Source organism: Notothenia rossii, assembly GCF_949606895.1.
Source record: "Notothenia rossii genome assembly, chromosome: 2".
Classification (NCBI taxonomy): Eukaryota; Metazoa; Chordata; class Actinopteri; order Perciformes; family Nototheniidae; genus Notothenia; species Notothenia rossii.
The window spans coordinates 85,042,706-85,064,143 of record NC_136904.1 but is presented as its reverse complement, the minus strand read 5'-3'; the positions used below and the strand labels follow the sequence as shown (position 1 = coordinate 85,064,143).

General features: G+C 39.9%; 3 protein-coding genes across 4 annotated transcripts; 2 read left to right on the top strand and 1 right to left on the bottom strand.

Annotated features, from left to right (window-relative positions):
* Positions 1 to 442: 442 nt before the first annotated feature.
* Positions 443 to 3,117, top strand: LOC307030725 (glutamine amidotransferase-like class 1 domain-containing protein 3, mitochondrial). Its single transcript, XM_079667343.1, has 4 exons — positions 443 to 698; positions 1,410 to 1,581; positions 1,693 to 1,891; positions 2,632 to 3,117. The coding sequence occupies exons 1-4, from the start codon at positions 507 to 509 to the stop codon at positions 2,825 to 2,827; spliced, it is 759 nt and encodes a 252-aa protein (XP_079523469.1). The 5' UTR covers positions 443 to 506; the 3' UTR covers positions 2,828 to 3,117.
* On the bottom strand, positions 3,116 to 20,890 carry acod1 (aconitate decarboxylase 1). Of its 2 annotated transcripts, none has more exons than XM_079667340.1 (5): positions 20,225 to 20,890; positions 5,803 to 5,964; positions 5,190 to 5,279; positions 4,887 to 5,086; positions 3,116 to 4,209 (listed from the first exon to the last, which is right to left on the bottom strand). In XM_079667340.1, exons 1-5 carry the CDS (start codon positions 20,306 to 20,308, stop codon positions 3,249 to 3,251), a joined length of 1,497 nt encoding a protein of 498 aa, XP_079523466.1. In that variant the 5' UTR covers positions 20,309 to 20,890; the 3' UTR covers positions 3,116 to 3,248. The 2 variants fall into 2 exon arrangements, with proteins under 2 accessions (XP_079523466.1, XP_079523467.1); XM_079667341.1 differs by lacking the exon at positions 20,225 to 20,890 and adding an exon at positions 6,176 to 6,251.
* On the top strand, positions 7,628 to 9,419 carry kctd12.1 (potassium channel tetramerisation domain containing 12.1). The gene has a single exon (XM_079667342.1). The coding sequence runs from the start codon at positions 7,830 to 7,832 to the stop codon at positions 8,829 to 8,831; it is 1,002 nt and encodes a 333-aa protein (XP_079523468.1). The 5' UTR covers positions 7,628 to 7,829; the 3' UTR covers positions 8,832 to 9,419.
* Positions 20,891 to 21,438: the final 548 nt, after the last annotated feature.

Below are 21,438 nucleotides of genomic sequence, written 5' to 3'. Positions count from 1 at the left end.
ATATTTGATGGAAAAATATGTATCAATATTTAATTAGCTTATTTATTTTAATCTCTTATGCTCATTTACCGGTGTATCTTTTTTATTACCATGTTACTTTTGGGCCCTGATGACAAAAGACTAATTGTGACAGTGACACAATTATATAGAATAAATAAGTTATTATAAATATAGGAAAAATTTACTTCTGTACCTCAATAATTTTGAATGTATTAAGATTTAGATTTTTGGTTTGCTAAGCAGTCTTATTATCAACATGATTAAGAAAGGCTAAATACACAACAAAAATAAATAAACACATACAATCTGCCATTGAACTATTTGGTTTGATGATGTCAAAGGAGCCATTTCATTTATTTCAGAAGAAACTCAAAATAAAAACAGTAAAGATAAGATGCAACTGCAGGCTAGGACACAAGATGGCGATGAAGCTATGGGAAACCGCTGGTTAGTGAAAGAAAAACAACCGTAGAAGAAGTGTTCGTCCTCCTAGCTGACAGTCCGCCATGCTCACACTTCTACACTGTGGTCGTAACGTATTGACATTCAGGACCATTCAGACAATAAACAAAAGTTACTACAGCTCTCAGATGGCTAAGCGCGTGGCTGTGGTTTTGGCTGGCTGCGGAGTTTACGACGGTACTGAGATCCACGAGGCCTCCGCTGTCCTGGTCCACCTGAGCAGGGGGGGTGCGACTGTAAGTTTGATAGTACAGCTTTCACATGCAACTGCTAATGTGGCTGTATGCTATGTTGTTTATCTCACAGTGCATTGTTCGACCCACTCTGGCTCTGTTACACAACTAAATTACACACATGTGCTTGTGCATAATGGTTTGAACCGCTATGTAGGTTTACAAGCATCAAAACAAAACTCACATGACCATATTGTGTGCTTTGTAAGAATTATTGGTTGTGGAGTGGGAGGAACTCGTACGTTACTCAGATGGTATACAATAAGGAAAAATAGTTCCGTGTAGAAATGTTTAAGAATCAAGTAAAAGCCCTGCATTCAAATATAAGGTGTCATTAGATTTTTTTTCTCCCATTAGTGAATCCAGTCCTTGTTACCTTATGAGACCAATCAATTAGGTCTTGTACCTTCCAAAGTTGCCTTTATTTTAATGTATAAAACTCCCATTTTCCCAGACAAATGCATTAATTAATTAGTTGTATCAAGTCATTGGCAACAATTCGAACAACTTATCAATTTACTGTATAATTAATCATTTATTAATATATTTTGGTTATGAAATGTTGGTCTGACAAAACAGGCAATTGGCTCACATGATGTTGGTAATACTTTTACGAAGAAGAAACTAATCATTATTGCGTGTCCTTATGTTGTCTAGTGTTAGTATGTTTTTATATTATGAAATGAGTCCTCCCTTTTGCTTTATCCACTACAGGTAAACATGTTTGCTCCCAACATGGAGCAGATGCACGTTGTGAATCACCTGAAAGGCGAACCGTCAGAGGAGAAGAGAAACGTGTTGGTGGAGAGCGCGAGGCTGGCCCGTGGAAAAGTCCAAGACCTGTCCAAGCTCAGCGTCAAAGAACATGACGCTATAATATTCCCAGGTTTGATCACAACACGATAAACCTCCAATAAAGGACAATCCACATCATTTTCCGCCCTTGATCTACAACTGCTTGAATGACTCAAACAATCATTTTTCATAATGATTGTAGGTGGTTTTGGGGCAGCAAAGAACCTCTGTACGTGGGCGGTGAAGGGGAAGGACTGCTCCGTTAACGACGAGGTGAAGGCCGTGCTGCAGGCGTTCCACGGCGAGGGAAAACCCATCGGCCTCTGCTGCATCTCACCTGTCATCGCTGCCAAGGTGTTTCCTGGCTGTGAGGTCACCGTCGGGATTGAGAAGGATGACAAGTGAGTCTAACTTCCCTGTTTTTTGGAAATACATTGAAAGCAACAAAGACATATTCCTTGTGTTGGTACACCTACAACAGTGCTGATCTTGATTAATATTGTATATTTAAGAATGTTGTGGTTCCATATAAAGCTCTATTAAGTCTTATAGGCTGTGCTGCTTGGAGCTGAAGACTATACTGACTTGTGTCTCTCGCTCTCAGCTAGCGTATTGGGATACATTAGCAGCTGCTAGCTCAACACAAGATGCATTGTTCGTAATTTAGGAGCCACGTAATGCATAACATCAAGTAGTGCAATGCTTATTTGTTGGGGTACACTTTTACCTTCTTACTTTATTATTTTGCAATGTCACTATAAAGAAGTCTGATAACCAAAAATAGGTTTTTTTTGGGAGAAAAAACAAGATATGAAGTTCATTTTTCGTCCTAAACGCAAAGTTGTACTTCATAAATAACCAGTTCTGTCTAAACTGCTGCCGTGTCTGATTTCGTAGCAAAAAAGCTTAAATATTTTTGGAAAATGTGTTCAAAAATCAGAACCTGCTTGCATATCTGCATTGGAGCAGGTTCATAATTCAATATCATAATGAGCCTTAAAGTAGTAACACAAATCTTTACATGTTAATGGTTTCCATCTTTAAGCCTATTTTTCACATGTCCTTTCACTATTCACTGAAAAAAACGTGTATTTCCTTAGAAGCAGCTGAACATTGTGTGGTGCTTCTTTCTCTCTCTCAGGTATCCCAACACCACCGACACCGCAGCGGCCATCACCGAGCTGGGCTGCAAACACGTGAATAAGAGCGTCAGCGAGAGCCACGTGGACGAGAAGAACAAGCTGGTCACCACCTCTGCGTTCATGTGCGAAGCTCCAATACACGAGATATATGATGGAATTGGCACGATGGTGAAGGACGTGTTGAAACTTGCTTGAAATGGCTAATGCTCAAAAATGGAGGCTGTCGTTTTAGAGAGCTTAACAGTAGCTGCCTACTGAACTAACTGATATAATAATGATACAGTAACTCCAGGATTAAAAGCACTTCCAGACATACTACTTAAATATACACATTTGTAGCAGTAATGTGCACTATATGTTCAGATTAATAGAAAAAAGAATCTCCGTTTGAAGTAGTGATTCATTAATGTGATGTCAATGCAAATCACATTTTCAACAGCAACTAAGTTATTGTAAAGAAAATGCAATAAAATGACAAAAAACAACTTTTGCTGTTCACTTTATTTCTTACCCCTTGGAAGAAAAATGATCAATACAAATATTTATATTATGATTCTTGTGTTTAAAATATAAAATGTCTTCACACTCGACTCGGTACATCATTTTATTCGCATATTTACAATCTTTGCAAGCTGTGACACTGCTCCTGTTGACTGCTTGTCAACCTGAGATATGAACCCAGGATTGAGCATTCTCTCACTCTCTCCATGTTTCCTACCACGTCGATCAGGCCCTCCACCCCCTCTGAACACAACACTGAAGAAGCATTAACACTGAACTTGTCCACCAGATCCTCCTGACTCAGTGGCTTCCTCCAGTGGCCGTAAAAGGTATCACATTTGGCTGCGTAACTCTGCCCCTGATCTGTTTCTATCTCAACCTCACAGTACATCTTGTCAAAGCTGGGTGGGTTATCTTTAGGGGTCTCCACTTTCACTTTGGAGAGGAGCTCCTTCAGTGCAGGCCGGTTCATCTGAGCTTCACTGAAGGAAGACACGGTCACTTTGTTATCCAGCAGGGCGGAGGAGGCGTTGAACTGAAATGAGTGCCTGGCTTGGTGCTCTGTGGAAGGCAAGGGGCAGTCGACATACTTGGAGGGAGGCACTCTGAGTGTGACCCTTCTGATCTGCCTGAGGTCAAAGTTTCTGGCCGTGTTTTCAAGCTTTGCCCGGGCTGCCAGCGCTGCATCCACAACCCACTGCATCCCCAGGTGAGCAGGGATGCGTTTGAAGGCTATATCCTGGTCTTCCAGGATCCATTTAAAGTCACCAGAAGCAGGAACTGTCATTGCTGAAGGACTGTAGTCTTTGTAGTAAACCCCAAACCCACTGGGTATATCCAGGATGGCTGGGTTCCCCTCCAGTCCCATCTGGGCCAGCTGGGCGGCCTCCAGCCCTCTGCAAGCAGCGTTCCCGATGTGGAGAGGTTTGGTCTGCGTGGCAGCGTTGGCCAGAGGGGCCCCGGCAGAGGAGGCTGCGATGGCCAGAGCGTGGATGCACTCTGTGGGGGACAGAGCCAGGAGCTTAGCTGAGGCTGCAGCGCTGCCCATTACCCCAACTACAGTGGGGGGGTGGAATCTGAGAGAGGGGGGAGAAGAGGAAGGAAGAGAAACAAACCAAGAGAACATATTTGAGTTTAAAACATTGATAATTAAGAACAGAGATTAGTGATTGAATAATAAATTGTTATGTAATCGATGAAGTCCTTGAACAAATATTACATTTATTGAGTTTATAAAGTTATTACTGAAGGATTAGCTGGGTTTCACTTGCTCTTGTTTTGTTTGACAAAACAAGCAGTTTGTGAATGGGAAAGACAAATAGTGAATAATTCTTCACTATTTTCTGACATTTTATAGACTAAAAATGATTATGTAATTGATCAAATAAATAATCAGCAGATAAAATATTGGCCCAATAAGTTAGTTTGAACCCTATCTGATTCTTCTGGCAAAAACAACCACCTTTTTCTTATTTATTTTCTACATTTATCTTGGTGTTAGACATTTGTGTCTGAGATTTCTGTTGGCACTATTTGCGGGGTTCACAACGCTACAGCATGGGAACAAGTATTTTATTTAAAAATAATCAACAAACCTTGCTGTTTATGAAAACTCTTGAGAGTGAGGTTTATGATTTTTGAGGTGAGGTGTTTCTGGCAAGTGATGTTTCTGTTGGATGTATTTTTTTAATGCTGTGATTGGACACACATTTGCATATTCTCTGATTTTGGTCGATATTGCTGAATATCTCACCTCTCAGGGATGTTGAAGGCCTCTCTGGAGAACCTCAGGAGTCGGCCCTGCACTTCAATGCCCACATTGAAGGCCAGCAGCAAGTCCAGACCGGAGGGCCGGCTGGGCAGCGTCTCAGCGAGGGCCAGCAGGGCGGGGAGCACGGCCCCCGAGGGGTGAGTGGCCGGGTGCCACGTGTCGTCAAAGTCCATGGAGTGAACCTGTTACCACACAATGAGACAGAACAGATCATCGGAGGTCAAACCACCACATCATCTGTATGTTTTCTATATTTTATGATGTCATTTATTTGATTGAGCTTACCGCTATGCCATTGACAAATGCAGCGTAAGTAGGAGGAAGAGTGATCTGGGATTTACCCCAAACACTGCTCCTCTCGTCAGACTTGAAGGACTGTAAGCAGACAATATTGTGAGGATCAGTAACAGTACAAATGGATGTTACTCTAAGCTTGTTGTTAATTTCTATCAAACAATTATAAACAAGTGGCAGCCAAAAAGGGGAAATAACTAACAGGCCTGAAGAAGCACAGGAAGCAGAATTATAATGACATAATCTAATTAAAAAAAGGAAATTAATCACAGTACAATCGATATATTTGACAGGTGTTAAAGACAGTAGCTTAGTATTTTAGTTTATTTTGACACCTTCTTATGAGGGCAAATAAAGAGAGATTTAACAGTGACAGTTTGATACTAATACAACAAGATTTATAGTATCCAAATTAATGATGACAGATATTAATAGTATTTATTAAAAATATTATATAAGTCATATTTGTGCTTTTTTTGGAATGCTTCTTAAGTAATAAATCATCTTCATTTTTTCTCATTATTTTCTTTTTTAAATGATGTTATACATTGCCATATTTGAGCAGGTTTAAAATACCCACACACAGTAGAGCAGTTTACTGTACCTGGCTGTACGTGAGAGCCTTGTTAAAGACAGCTGTCCTGGTGCCTATTAGCCCAACACCCAGGGTGTCCAGCATCATCCTTTTGCTCCTGCTAATCACACCATCTGTCAGCTTGGTGGTGTTTAGAGCATGGATGGCAGCGCCAAAGCTCTCTGTAATACCCTGCAAAGGTGAAACAGGGCCAGTCAGATCAAATGCAAACCACCCCAGAGAGAGTGCAGTGGTAAAGGATCGAACAAGTACAAGTATTTCAAAAATATGCCTAATATATGATATTAAATACTCAATATGTCACTTAATTTAATTTAAAATACTTAAAAAAGCTAAAAACAAATAGATAAAAGATGAAAATAAACATAAAAAACAAACATACCTTACGTAACATTGTTTGGAGCAAATGTCTTCAAGTGAGCAAACATTGCAGTGCAGCCGACTTTTATAGGTAATCACTCTATCTGAAGGCTGGTCTACCAACTTTCCAAAGTGGCTAAAGACCGCCACGATGGGAAGTAGGAACTTTCACAATGACTAGACGGGGTCAAACTAAATCAGTTGTTTCTGCAATTTCTTGAAAGCCATATCTTATAAAATTAAAGAAGTGGTATAAAACAGCCTATGTTAGTTGTGTTTGCGATGGATGCATGTTATAAAGGAAATCACAGAAGAAAGAAATACAAATCATCACAGTAAATTGTTGGCTATTATTAAGTCTGCTGAAATATATAATAATAATAATAATAATAATAATAATAGTAGTAAGATTACTTTATTTTTGTATCAAGTGACCATCTGACTTGGGCAGAGCATATTATCTGCTGTCTTTCACAACAAGTTCTTAGATGACAGATAGTGGAAGTTCAGCTCTCAGCAATGGGAAGTTTTGAACAGGGAAATGAGCCTCAACCAACAAATGGGCAGCACATGACAAGAGGATGGGAAATTTCAAACAGCTGGGAAATCTATATTTAAAAACCACACACTTTCCACCGTAGTTGTTTAGAAAGATTTAAGTCTGTATTTATACACAGGAGGAATAACCCTCACTGACCTTGCTATAAATAACATGTTCCTCAAATACTAATTTTCCAATAAAAGTACAAAATGTTTGTATGGGCAGGTTTGCATCACAATGCTGCATCTTCAGCATTTCATGTTTATAAGTAACGTTTATTAGTATAGATGGAGTCAAATGTACAACATTTCCCTCTGGCAAGTGAGGTGGAAACACGGGAAGCTGCACACAATGAATATACTCAATGTAAAAGTATGTTGAAGTACAGCAAAAATGTAAATGTAGTTACATCCATCCCACCACAGCTAACCTTCTTGACTGATACCCGACATATTCAATTAGAAATTTGAACCTTGATGGTCAGTATTTTTGTATCTCCTAAGTCGTTCAAAGGGCTGTTTGAGAGTTATCTGTCCGTGTGTGTGTGTGCGCGCGCGCATGTGTGTGTGTGTGTGTGTGTGTGTGTGTGCACGCGCATATGTGTGTGTGTGTGTGTGTGTGTGTGTGTGTGTGTGTGTGTGTGTGTGTGTGTGTTAGACAGCTGCATTTCCATCAGAATTACAATGGGTGTCACTCTTTCCATATTTTCTAACAAATTCTTGACTTCAAAGCTAGAATTCATGTCATGGTTTCTGGTTCTCTCTATTTTCATCTGGGACTTGCAAAAATACATTTCAACACAATTTATTTTAATTAAATAAACATTCATGGCGTAAGATTTATTTAATGCGAAACAGGGCAGGAAACTGAAATGACACACAATCAGATGAGAGGGTTAGTTTGATGCTGGGAGAGACTCTCTCTCCTTCTTACACACACACACACACACACACACACACACACACACACACACACACACACACACACACACACACACACACACACACACACACACACACACACACACACACACACACACACACACACACACACACACACACACACACACACACACACACACACACACACACACACAAAGAGAGAGAGATGCGCAAGGCAGTCATGTCATAGTTAAATGTTAATTTTACAGTTGTCACGCACGCACGCACGCACGCACGTGGTAAGAGCAGGCTTCATAAACAATCCTCTGCCTCTCAGTCGCTCAGTGTTTCCACTGATCTCACATCAGTGCAGCGGCTCAGAGAACATGGCACTGGCCGACACAGAGCGCGCAGTGACCAACTGCAGCGACCCGGGCTCCCCGTTCTCAGAGATTATCGAGCTCAATGTCGGGGGACAGGTTTATGTTACCAGACACAAAACTCTCGTGGCCGTCCCAGACTCGCTGCTGTGGAACATGTTCAGCAAGAAGTCACCCAAAGAGTTGGCGAGGGACAGCAAAGGGCGCTACTTCTTGGACAGGGACGGCTTCTTGTTCCGCTACATCCTAGATTATCTCCGAGACCTGAACTTGGTCTTGCCGGACTTCTTCCCGGAGAAAAGTCGGCTGCAGAGGGAGGCTGACTTTTTCCAGCTGCGGGACCTTGCCAAACGCCTTAGCCCCCGGGTGAGTAAGGACAATTCAATCTGCGAGGAGATCAGCCAGAGCGACACGGAGGAAGGTGCGCAGCAGTGCGGCTCCTCTGCAGGCATGGAGACTTTACGCGCCATGTCGGTCAGCGGGGCCACGTGCTCCCCGTCACTGGACTCCAGAAAGCCGGGCTATATCACGATAGGATACCGAGGGTCGTACACCATTGGCAGAGACATCCAAACCGACGCCAAATTCAGGAGAGTGGCGCGCATCACGGTCTGCGGGAAGACGGCCCTGGCCAAGGAAGTGTTTGGAGACACGCTGAATGAGAGCAGAGACCCGGACAGACCCCCGGAGAGATACACATCCCGGTACTATCTCAAGTATAATTTTCTAGAGCAGGCATTTGATAAGCTGACCGAGGTGGGCTTTCACATGGTGGCCTGCAGCTCCACAGGCACCTGCGCCTACACCAGCAATGATCCAAACGAGGACAAAATTTGGACAAGCTACACTGAATATGTCTTCTGTCGGGATCAGTAAACATGTCAAGTTTATGTAAATAGACATTTCTTAATCTAGAGGGGGATGTCTTAAAACAGTATTGCATTTGCTGTGTTGAATGGTATCGCTTTTCAAGGGCGAGTGAATGCGAAATATTGCTTCATTATTCTAAGAATAGACAAATAAAAGTAGCCTATTACCACGTCTGTGGTAAAACAGATACAGCGAGATGCCACCATATAGACTATACACAAGAGTAGTTTGGATGTTAAAAGTGTGCAAACATAGTTTGAGTGTACACAGTACACACCCATCCAAAACAGTTTTGTGTATAAGCATCAAGAAGATGTCATAATCATCTGCACCCCATAGAACTGCATATCAATGTTTCTGTCATTTCTTCTGACTCAGTGCTGTGAGAATTGAGTGGCATCCAAAAACAGACAAGCAGCGATTAGTATTCAGTGTTATTGTAATTTGTCGGCTTGCTCGATCACATGTTTGGCCAAGTTTTGTATCTATTAGACTTGGATACATAGCAGTTCTATGACATTATACAGTGTATGTGATTGCTTGTTAGAGTTCTTCTGTTCAAATGAAATAAAATCTTGTATTTGGTTATTCTCAGCCTCTTTGCCGAACATCTCATATTTCTCTCAACGTTGTCTGCACACAGTGTCTAGGATAAAAATACTAGCATTCATCTCCCTGCAACCTTTTCAACTGTAGTCTGAGGGTAACCAAAGAGTCAGCCTCAAAGAGCGATGCCAGCCATCATGACACAGAAGCGGCTAGTCAACAAAGTCTGTCACAGTTTTCACTTAAAAAATACCAACATGAACTTTGATTGACTAATCACATCTATTTTCTATTTGACCTCGCCCTGTTTCAGAAGCAGAAAACCTCTGGATATAATTAGCATGTAAATACTGTAGGAGGACCGTTGTCCACCTATCTATTTTGTCACACAAATCCACTAGCATGCTGTATGAATGCTAATATTGCAGCTGCACACACATGATGTCATTATCCTTTCAAGTGTAAATAATGAAAGGGTCCAGCTGCACACAAATGGGAGGGTCCAGTCTGCCAAGGAGAAATAATGGAGAGTCGACCTCCGCCATGTAGCAGAAGTGTGCCTAGTGTGTACAGCCAGCCCTGGATTATGCATTTAATTGAGACATTTAAAAAAAGAAGTCTTACATTTAAAAGCCAAGGGTGGGTGACCGCACATCAGGGGCTTATAGACCAGAGGAAGTGATGTAACCCCTCTCTGGGTTTCATACACTTAATACATCATGCATGCGTCGTGTTCAATAAATTGCCCCAAAGAGTCAGTAAATGTTCTGTTTGGACCGGGAAACCTTTCAGGGATGGTGATCTTTTTAGGCAGCATTGTGAATACATAAATGACTCAAATAAGTTTACTTTCTCATCACCTTGGACCATTTTAACTTTAACAATATTATGGCTTACAGGGATAGTTGAGCCATTGTTAATGTTATTGGTAACACCTGAGCTTTCCCATATGACAAGTCATAATATCTGGTGTAAAAAAGTGTGCCTATTAACGGTTTCTGTTCGGTTAAATGCACATTAACAGTAGGTCAACAAGTGAATTATAAATGGACGTAATATACATGTAAATCAAGAAGTATAGCCTTATTACAGCCAAGTAAAACACATTACATTTCTCTTGAGCAAGAGTCTCCATCATTAACTTTGTATTGCCTAATACCAGTCTAAATAATTTATCTTCAGTCAAAGCGTGAGGTTTTTGGTGAAGAAAGCTTTATCTGAAGACCTGAATTGGATCTAGCTATTTACTGTACACACATAATCCAGATTAGCGACCCACAAAGGGAGCAGCTGCGGTAACTGAGAAGATTCTTTACAGCCATCTGCCAACAAACTGTACAGTATTATGAACCATTTTAGTCAAATGTATCTGGCACTGTAAAATCATTAGCTAAGATATTGTCACATATCTAATTGAGTCTTTGTCAAATAGGTGTCTTTTCAACAGGCTGTTTTTTAAATAAATGTGTTGGATCCTTGAATCATCAGACACCTTTAAAGAAACAATCCTGATGAACGCAAGGTGTCTTAAAAAATATATGATAGATATTGTTTCTTGTGTATTCAAATGAGTCAAACACTTGTAGGGGTCTTGGGATTTTTATTTGAATAACTGCTATTAAACCTCGCATGGTCCAGTTCCTGCCAGACTTTGATCATATTAAAACAGTCAAATAGGCCCAAGAGCTTATTTCTTTGAAGTTTTTTTTAAATGTAGAAAAAAACCAGTATTCATTTCTCTGCACTAACTTCCATGGACAGAATGAAGGGAATCACCCTGGATCAGTCAGCAGTCTGCCACATATCAGCAAACAAACAATCACAGACTCACACCCACAGTTGCACACTTGCATGTCTGTGGGCTTTGGGAGGAAATCCACTCAAACATGTGCAGCAAAGTCTGTCATTTACTGTACTGCAGGACAAAAAGCTGTTGCAGCACATGCATTTGTGAGCAATGAGTAGTTTAGAGATAGCAGGATTTTATACCTCCCTTAGGGACGCCTATTGTCTGTAACTTGAATTAAATGATAATAAATCCCAAATGAGAGTCCATTTGGATATGAAAACATTGTTAAACATTACGACTTAGCCACATACAGTATATTTATATACCAGTCACGGTATCTGATGTAATTTAAATGTAATTAGTTATTGACTTGCACACAATTTGTTTTGAGAAGTGTTGTTTTACAAACACAAAGAGAGGGAGGAATAAAGAAAATAATATAACAGAAAAACCATTATGATTCTAGTTAGTATTGAACTGTGAGAAGTAATGAAGAATGCTGTAACAATATAAACCACATAGTATGGAAAACACGAATTAGAGACTGACAATTCATTAAAATTCCCTTAACTTTGTTATCATTCATTAAAATGGAAATGCAATAAATGGGGTGTCAGGTTTTCGAACGAGTGATGGTGTGATAATAAAGAATAATAGAAGGAGGCTCGGGGAAAAATTGAGTTGAGGTCTGGAGGAAATAGTAAGATTGGAGAGAGAAATGACTTTTGATTATCAGCCATTGTTGCTGTTCCTTCCTCCTATCTCTATTAATATGAGTAATACAAATGTGAGCATGCTCCGTGTTACCTCAGCAGATCAGGACTGTTTGAATTCCTCGCATGGGTCCAGGATGCGCTTCAACTTCCTGAGTTATTTTAGATCAAAGTGGCTTTCATTAGCACATCACAACAGTAACTCCGGACCAAAGGCTTCATTACTCTAATGAAATTCTGAGTCAGAAATACATTTCAAACATGACTACAGGGGATGAGCCTCAGTCAGAGCTCATAGGAGATTTCTGCTGTTATTTGTAGGCAAAACATTATAGTGTTTCACATGGTTAGAGGATCTATAAGACAATGTCCATTTACCTTTAGATTTAATAATACAAATAATACATGGCATTTACATTGGGCTTTCCTGTTACTCAAAGACGCTTAAGATGTAACCACAATCTGCTTTTATATTAAAATGTACAGCGTCTATTTGTAATTTAACACAGACAACTTGTTAGAAAACAAAATCAACAACCCCCATGCTCAAGCTTCAATGATATGTTTAATTCATAAAGGACAGTCAACTATGATGCAATCACTGCAGTCACTGTTTTGTTAAATAAATGTGGTCTAATAAACATTATAATAGATAATGGATAAGGTGCTCAAGTTGATGGATTTATGGATGTGTCACAAGACGGTAAAAAGAAAAAGTAGGAACAAACATACAGCTATGTCTAGCTTTAGTTGAAAACACATTAAGAGAAATAAGGCAAGTAGGGAAAAAGTTCTCACTCAATAAAAGCTGTGCTTGCTTATTAAATGAGATCTTGGCGAGATATAATGAGAAAAAAAGCAGCAGGACCAAGCATAATAGCACCAGAAATAGTATGTCAGTGATAGCAGTGATTATTTATCTGACTCAGAAGAACACTTTAGCCATAGAGTGCAAAGGGTCAGCAGCTCGAGTCACACATGTGTCTGCATTTAGATATAACGCCTCTGTTACAAAACTAAAATACAGGTGAGATATGGGAAAGGAAAACAGTTTGTTATTGTTTCAACAGCAGTAACATCAGACTGAGCATCTCAAATACAGCAAAGGATGCTGCATTTGATTTCCCTGAGAGTCTTTAACGAGCATTGCTCTCTTAGTTCAGACTCCTGTTATTTTAGACTTCTGCTAGAGATTGCAAATGTCCTCATTGTGATCAGCAGCATCGAGGCTGATGCAGTGTGCCCTGATCACCTGAGCGGAGATGCTGCTCTCTCTTCTCACATGGCCATTAAACCTCCCACCTTTCACACCAGTTGTAAACATTACATTCATCTAATCGAAAAGGCTCTTTCCTCAGCTGCTTAACAAACGCACTCGCCTCACGTGGATACTTTTCATTTGAGTGGTCTCCAAATCCCAAATATAATTTCAAATCAAATGTCCTTTTTAAACAAATAGATATTTGTTATCTGCTTGATTCTCTGTTCAGTTTTCATTTGGCCGGCTGCAGACGACCTTTATGCCTTTTACTATTTCATCACTGCAAAAGCTCTGCTTGTGTTTGCACGGTTTTGCTTCCAAACTTTAAATGTTAGGTTACGTCTGCACGAATGTGGTTCTCATTCAAGTGGTATTCAGAGGCTTTGGTTTTTAGGAGCCAACGCTGTAGTTTAGGGCTTTCCACATCTGGCTCGGTTTTGAGAATAAGCCTTGTGTTGGAGACAGAATTATAGGGTGCTGTGGCATAAGTAATGACGGGGGAGATGATCAAGTCAGATGCTTAAATCGGAGCATAGAAATAGGCTTGATTAATGTATTGATGTTTTAGTCGGCACATAAGTGTAGCGCAGAATCAGGTGGTGTTCTGGGGATAACTGCAGCAACAGCTCTACAGTATGTGTAGCAGTACAATAACATGGTGATTACTGAGCGGCCAGGGAAAAGGCAATCAATTATTGACAGCCCCTTTATACCTCAGAAAATCCAATATACCCTTTGATAGCTTCTCTCAAATGTACTTTCAACATTTCTCTGGACCGAATTGAAGGAAATCTCGACTTTTGTGACGGTAGAGTCAAGTCGATTTGATCACAAATAACACATTTAACTTGATTTGTACAGCAGGCCACTTTTCAACCCTTGCATAGATAAGAAATAAACTCTAAAAAACTTTGAACAGAGAGAAAGCAAGAAACATCAGGAAGGGCATTTGAGGATGCGTTAGATGTTTTGTGTACATAAAAGATCCACACAACATTATAATAAAGACAATCGAAAGGAAAAAACTATCCATCTATCCCTCTATCCATCCATCTATCTATCCATCTATCCATCAATCTATCCATCCATCTATCTATCCCTCTATCCATCTATCCCTCTATCCATCCATCACTCTATCCATCTATCCCTCTATCCATCTATCCATCCATCCATCTATTCATCCATCTATCTATCCATCCATCTATCTATCCATCTATCCATCCATCTATCTATCCATCCATCTATCCATCCATCTATCTATCTATCCATCCATCTATCCATCCAACCATCCATCTATCTATCCATCTATCTATCTATCTATCTATCCATCTATCCATCTATCTATCTATCTATCTATCTATCTATCTATCTATCTATCTATCTATCTATCTATCTATCTATCCATCCATCTATCTATCTATCTATCCATCCATCCATCTATCTATCTATCCATCTATCTATCCATCTATCTATCCATCTATCCATCCATCTATCCATCTATCCATCTATCCATCTATCCACCCATACATCTATCTTTTTCTCACATCTTCACATAATATGTAATTTGGAGGATGCCAAGCAGTTTCCAGGTGCGGACAAGCAGCTAGAGTCTGAAGTAGAGTCACACATGACAGGAATAATGTTAATTATAGGCTTGTGCCCGACCACGGCTTCTTGGGCTTCCTTTAAAGTCTCCTCTTTAGCCATTAAAGGTGACTTCATAAACAGCAGCTCACAAATAACCCTGGTAAGTGCACTCTAAGTGACTTGACCTCAACAACTGAACCCTCATGCGATGTTTTCATGCCAAACGTTTTTTTCCCAAGGATGACCGCTTCCAGGCTCTGGTGCAGAATATTATCTCTAAAATGAAACCGTAACCAGCTCTGCGTGCAACTGCAGGAATTGTTTGTCATTTTGGAAAATAGTTTAATCATCTGATTTGCTGAGTTAGACAAGAAGAGCAATGCCACTCTAATGTCCGCGCAGTAAACATGTGAAGCCGGCAGCCTGTTAGCTGCATGGTTAGCGACTGGAAGCAGGCTACTACAGCAGTAACTACCTGGAGTCTCCGCTGGTTGCCTGGAAACTGCACCTGGCCGAGACATTTTCTGACACACAACCCCCCATAAAAGGTGAACTGTTGTTTTTACACTTTTGTGTTAAATTAACAAGAAGTAACATGATCATTAGTGAGCTTGAGATGCAGCTAGGCGTTTTGGTAAAGCTGTACCCCTCTCCTGCTTGACTATTCCTTTGAGTTAAATTAAACAAGTTTACAGTAGCTATAGGCTAGTAATTTGATCCATGTTGAGTTCACATTCTCCAAAGTCTCTTACAATGACTTAGATGAAATGATATGTATAAGCACATTTAGAGATGACTTTATGCAGTAGAAGCACTTTGGAGAACAAAAATAAAATACCCTCTGCTTTAAATTCTCACATGACTCTTTCGGCAACTACTTTAGGCAAGGCAAGGCAAGTTTATTTATATAGCACCTTTCAACACAAGGCAATTCAAGGTGCTTTACAAAAAAGAAAGACATTCAGACAAAGGCATTTAAAAACAGTCATTAAAAAGAAAAGATAATAAAAGAAACATTAAAAGAAAAAATACAGTTTAAGATATGAATAGTTCACCCAGAAGTTCCACTTTACTGATGCCTTTCTTTGTTCCTCCGAACATGAGCTGTGTAGGCTTGTATGGCACATACAGTACGTCCCGAGCAGCATACACAGAGAAAACCAGCCAGGACAGAGTCCCCAGACACTGATTCCCTGGGGTTACTAGCCCCAAATGTTCATTAACCAAAAAACGAAACACAACATGTTATTCTGCCGAAGTCTTTTGAAATTCCTCCTAAAGTACCACCAACTTTAAAAGCTGGTTTGGTTTTCATGTAAAGCATGCAGTCTAAAGCCCAAGAACCATTAAGTGTTTAAGAACAACCATTTTGCTGCTTTTGGGATATTTCTTCTGGGCAGATTGCTGGGTATGGAAAAAAACAAAAAACATATTCAAACTGATTATTTGTGGTCTAAAATAAATGCAGCCCAATGATGATGTAGTTTAAAATACCCTGAGGACTATGATTATTTCTACATGTAATATCTTTACCCTTTAAAGAAAAGCATGAACAAAACTCTTTTTCTATCAATATGTGAAGATGTACTTTTTCAATTTTCCCGAAATATTCAGGGGCTGCTGGGATCAGTGAGCTCTCCAATACAAATACTCAAACCATGGAGCCGCAAAATTGTTGTTGTTCAAGGAAAAGCACTATGCCTTGTTGAGTTACATCTAAAACCAGTGAACAATTCAATTTTGTAAGCAAAGAACAATTTTCTGCTATCCCCCTATTTCTCTAGAAATCTCTGTGCTCTTCTCTCTTCCTATTGAGTGCACACTCTCCCTCGGCTATCAAAAGAAAACAAGAAAATATACATTTGAAGGGGTAGACCACTTAAGGAGATCTTATTAATGTATTTCTCTAATACTGCTCTCTCATCTAGAATCCACATTAATGAAGACTCGAAACAACAAGGAACAGGTTTTCTGGTGTTTGGATCAAAATGAGTCGACAGGAGGATGCGAGTCTCAAAGTTGAAACTATACGCTACTCTCAGACGCTGATACAACCACAGCTGTGTAGTTCAGATAAAAAGGAATAAATGTGTGCATCTTTCATATCAGATTCAAAGCAAGAACTAGTGGAAAATAACATTCTGTACACTTGTGATTTCATCCAGCTTTGCTGCATTGCTCATCGACACACTGGCTGTCTGACAATCAATTATTTGTAACACCGGAGGAGTTGACGGAGGCCCCTACAGATATTAAGTAACACATGTTAAATCAATACCAACCGAGCAGGTACACAACAAAGGTACACAATGCTTCCTTAAGGTGCTTTGGCACATTCATTTTTGCACTTTTATTACAAGAGAAGGAACACTTTTCTCTGAGGACCTACATCAGGCTGAAATTCTGACAGGCAGGCAGGAGATATCCATCAGTACCAGATTTAAAGAGGGAAATGTTGTCAGCAGCACATAACTAAAGCAGGAGCTGTGAGAAGGGTCCAGGGGGTAATATGTGTGATTGATCGAAGCAATGACTGTTGTTCCCATGTTCAGGAAAAATTAAAGCGATGATAAAGCTGGGAGAGCAATAGAAATAGCGCCTACGTAAACACATAATATCTAACATCTGCTTGACTCTTTCTCAACAGATGTCTGCCGCTTCTGCAGAACTTGTTTACAGGTTGCAGCTTGATTGGATAACTAGGTCAAATAAACGTACGTTACTATGGGTACATAACAGTCTCCTTTTCTTTGGACAATTAACATATATGACACGGCTTATATTCATAACCAAGTACACAGATTAAGATGTAGAAGCTTATCATATTCCTTAAAATATTTGTCATAGACACACTCAAGGAGAAATGCAAATCTATCATCTATGAGAGCGACGACGTTCTGTTTGAGAGGAAATCCAATGTTCTGCCACTGGAGCTTCAACCTCCAGGCCAAGCTTAGACTGCATGTTTTGGCAGCCTCAGTGGAGTTCTGTTGATACGACAAAAGCATCATAATAATAAAAAACGTTTTTCGAAATATATTTGCATTTTAAAAGTGACTGCTGCAGCAATCCTGCAAAAAGAAAATGTGTTTGTTGACATCTTTAATCATCATAAATATTAAAATCACAGAGAAAGACGTGTGCTCGGACCGACCTGTGACTGGTATGGTGACAGTTATTTTTAGAAAGATAATAAGTGATTAAAAGATTTTCAGCACACCTAATGTGATATTACCATCCGCTAAGTGTACAGCGGAAGAGTCACTTCCTTTAAGGACATCACCAGAAACATAGAGTCTCACAAGTATTCATCCACATCCCTTAGCTGTTTCATATCTGTATATTAAACAGACACATGTCAAACGTGCATCAAGATACTTTTTATTGATGTCAAGGATGGTTTTTCACCACTGAAAGAGTCAACCAAAGCCTTATTTAGATTTAGATTTTCTTACTGTTTTTGTTTTAGTTTTAAAGTCTTACTTATTTCCACCAGAGAGCCCTGTTGTTTTATAATGGAGTACAAATATGCCAAATTGTTAAACATGGTATCATTATCTTTCGAACATGGGCGATGTCTAGTCAATGTCAATTTTGATTCCCTTAAAAACTGCCCTCAGGTTGCAAATATGAACCAACGCATTACAGGTCTATTAATCCACAGCTGAATATAGTCCCTAATAAATGCGCTAGTGTTCTTTATATTAAGTGAATTAAATATGATTTGGTCTCTTCTAATGTTGTGATAAGGATGTGGCGCCTAATTTTCCTGATAATTGTATTATTATTTGAATATTTCTTTTATTTGATCTATTAGCTCCTCTGCCCAGATTGTCCAGAATGGTGCTGTTTGTTATCGTCAATGTTGTCTTTTGTCATATTTGTTGGAAATGTTCATTAAAAACACATCTATTTATATGTATTGAAAATCGCAACATTTGAGAAATAGTTGTCAAGTCCATCATTATTTCTGTAAGAAAGCAGCGCCCGAGAATTCAGAGGGTTTCCCGAGTCGCCCAGGTGACAACATGGTGCTCGTTATTCTCAAACAAAGCCCTGACCGGACTCTCACAGAGAAACCTTTAACTGTGCGTCAATCTTGGCCATTAAAGCAGAACACTCTGCAACCAGAAACCACTTGAGTATTGACTGAGATTCTATATAAGTCTCTCACTTGGATTCCCTGCAGTGCATCGGAAAGGCAGCTTTTCTCCATCAGATATTCCTGCGGCTGGTGGGGGGAACCAGTGACCTGCCTGACTGATGGTGAAGCGACATTGATCACTAAAGTACTCCTGCAGCCCTGAAGTCATCACTTATGCACTGTTGTGTTTTACCAGTAGTGAAAACTGTAGTGTAATAACTTTAATCTCGGCTAAGAGCTCATTACATGTGAAGTGGGAGCAGGTAGGAATCAGTATGTGAGATTGTTGCAAGGAGGAACAGCTTGGTGGAAATGGCAGGAGGTTTAGTTTAATGTGGAAGCATCTTCTTCATCATTTCAACTGGATCAAGTGGATTAGATGGAGGCAAGACTGAAAAGCACAAGGGAAATGTTGTCATTTGAATTTCACTCTTAGAGAGGCTGCCAGGTGGGAAGCAATGCGAGCATTAAATGACCTGTGAAGAAGACGTTGCCTAGCTGTAAATAATTCTCTCGCTGAGTGAGTTTGATGACGACAGCGTCACAGGTGGTTGGAAGAATTGCACTCAGTACATTCCTGTTTTACCACGAAGAACAGATCACACTGACAGCTGACATTTAAACCGCAGTCAATCAGGAAAGTTTTGTCTGGAAATGTAAAGGTCACATGATGCAGGGTAGGCAGAAAATACCAAAGATAGGAGGAGATAACGATAACCAGACTCTGGAGATTTATTCGGTTGAATCTTTGTTTAAACAGTACCATCAAATCTAAAACGCTTAGCTCTTAAAACAATATAAGATGTTAAATATCACCTGTTATGCAAAATCCACTTTTTACTGTCTTTTCTACATCAACATGTGTCCACTCTGTGTAAAGAGATTCTGAAAGTTTAAGGAAAAAAGATTCTCTCACTTTTTGTCCTGATCCATTTATATACAAACCTGTCTGCAAATGAGCTGATCAGATTTTGGCCACTTTATGATGTCATAACGATTTTTTGGCTTGTGTGACCATTAGCCAATCACCAACCAAGGTAACCCCCCACCCCCACCTTATCACCTGAATCTACTCCTAGAGCACCATTGAGTTCTTTGTAACCAAATATCTCTCAGAGGGGCGTGGGGGGGGGCTCCTTATTTTCATCCAAAGTAACAGACAGAGAATCATCACTTTGGAAACAGGGCTGAAACAGAGGGGATTATGGGTAATGCTGCAATGGTCTATTTGGTATTTTGAGCCAAACACTTCAGAGACATGTTTTGTATATATCTGAGACCTATAATAAAGTAATGAAAAACAACACAATAGGGGACCTTTAATAACCACTAAGACAGTCTCATTTCGTAATCACTTACATCTGGCCTCCTGTATGTTCTTTCCTTTGTTGTTCCAGTCAATATGATGGACATAGAGATCCACTGATGGCTGGGAAACGTCATCCCTGCTCCCAGAGAGGAGCGTCATGGTCCTGATGGACGGATACAGGCGGCGCTCAGGTGGATCCATGCATGTAATTACAGGAAACAATCACTGAATGTACATTTTATGCTTCATGGTAGACAGGACAGCTGTGATCTATGGGAAGCATGAGGTGAAGAAGACATTTTGATGCAGGGAACAACAGGAAGTTAGCTATTACTACGGCCTGTTGATCAACACTGACAGCAGCAGCAGCAGCAAATATATGGAGGCAGTTAGCTTAAGGTCATTATAAAACTCTGCTTCTGATTGCAGGAGTTTTCCAAGCATTTTACGATGATATCATTAAATCCAATACCCTGCTGTGATAAAAATGGATAAATCATAGAAAAGATATGCTCCTTAATCCAATTATGGCCATAAAAATCCTCCCATTTTAAGTGTTTTTCAGTAATATTTTGAAAGCTGTCTGTATATAACTTGATACTTTGCAAACAGAAGCGGCTAAGAGCTAATTCTGCAAGCTTTAATTCGCCAAAATGTAACAAATCCAGGCAAAAAAAAGCTGCAGCCTTTTTTACATTTTTTTAAAATTTTGATTTTGATATACCTTATTAATCCCCATGGGGAAATAGTTTATCTGCGTTTGACCCATCTGCATCCTAATGCTAGGAGCAGTGCGCTGACATTTTGAATGGCGCACGGGGAGCAGTGTAGGGAACGGTGCCTTGCTCAGGGACACCTTGGTAGCACTTGGTCTTGCCGGGACTTGAACTGGTGACCTTCCAGTTACCAAGCCAAGTCCCTATCGACTTCGCCTACTATGTCTTTCTGTATTAATTGGCAACATTATATTTCCTGTTTACATCCCCCTGAGCATTATAGAAACTGCAGTTGCGGATGTTGTCTCGAGGGGGATGGGACTTAATGAACCTCTGACTGAATTAAACCAGTGCTTTTTTGAAACTACACACGTTTTTCTAACAGGATATTTGGAAATATCTTAACAAAATCAGGACATTAAATAATACTGTATCTTTTTAAGCCAAGAGCAAATGAAACCCAGTGCCAAAAGTTGTATTTGGACTTCTTTAAAAGCTAGAAAAAGATAAAGTGATCAGCACTTTTAGTTTTGGTGTCTTTATCTGGA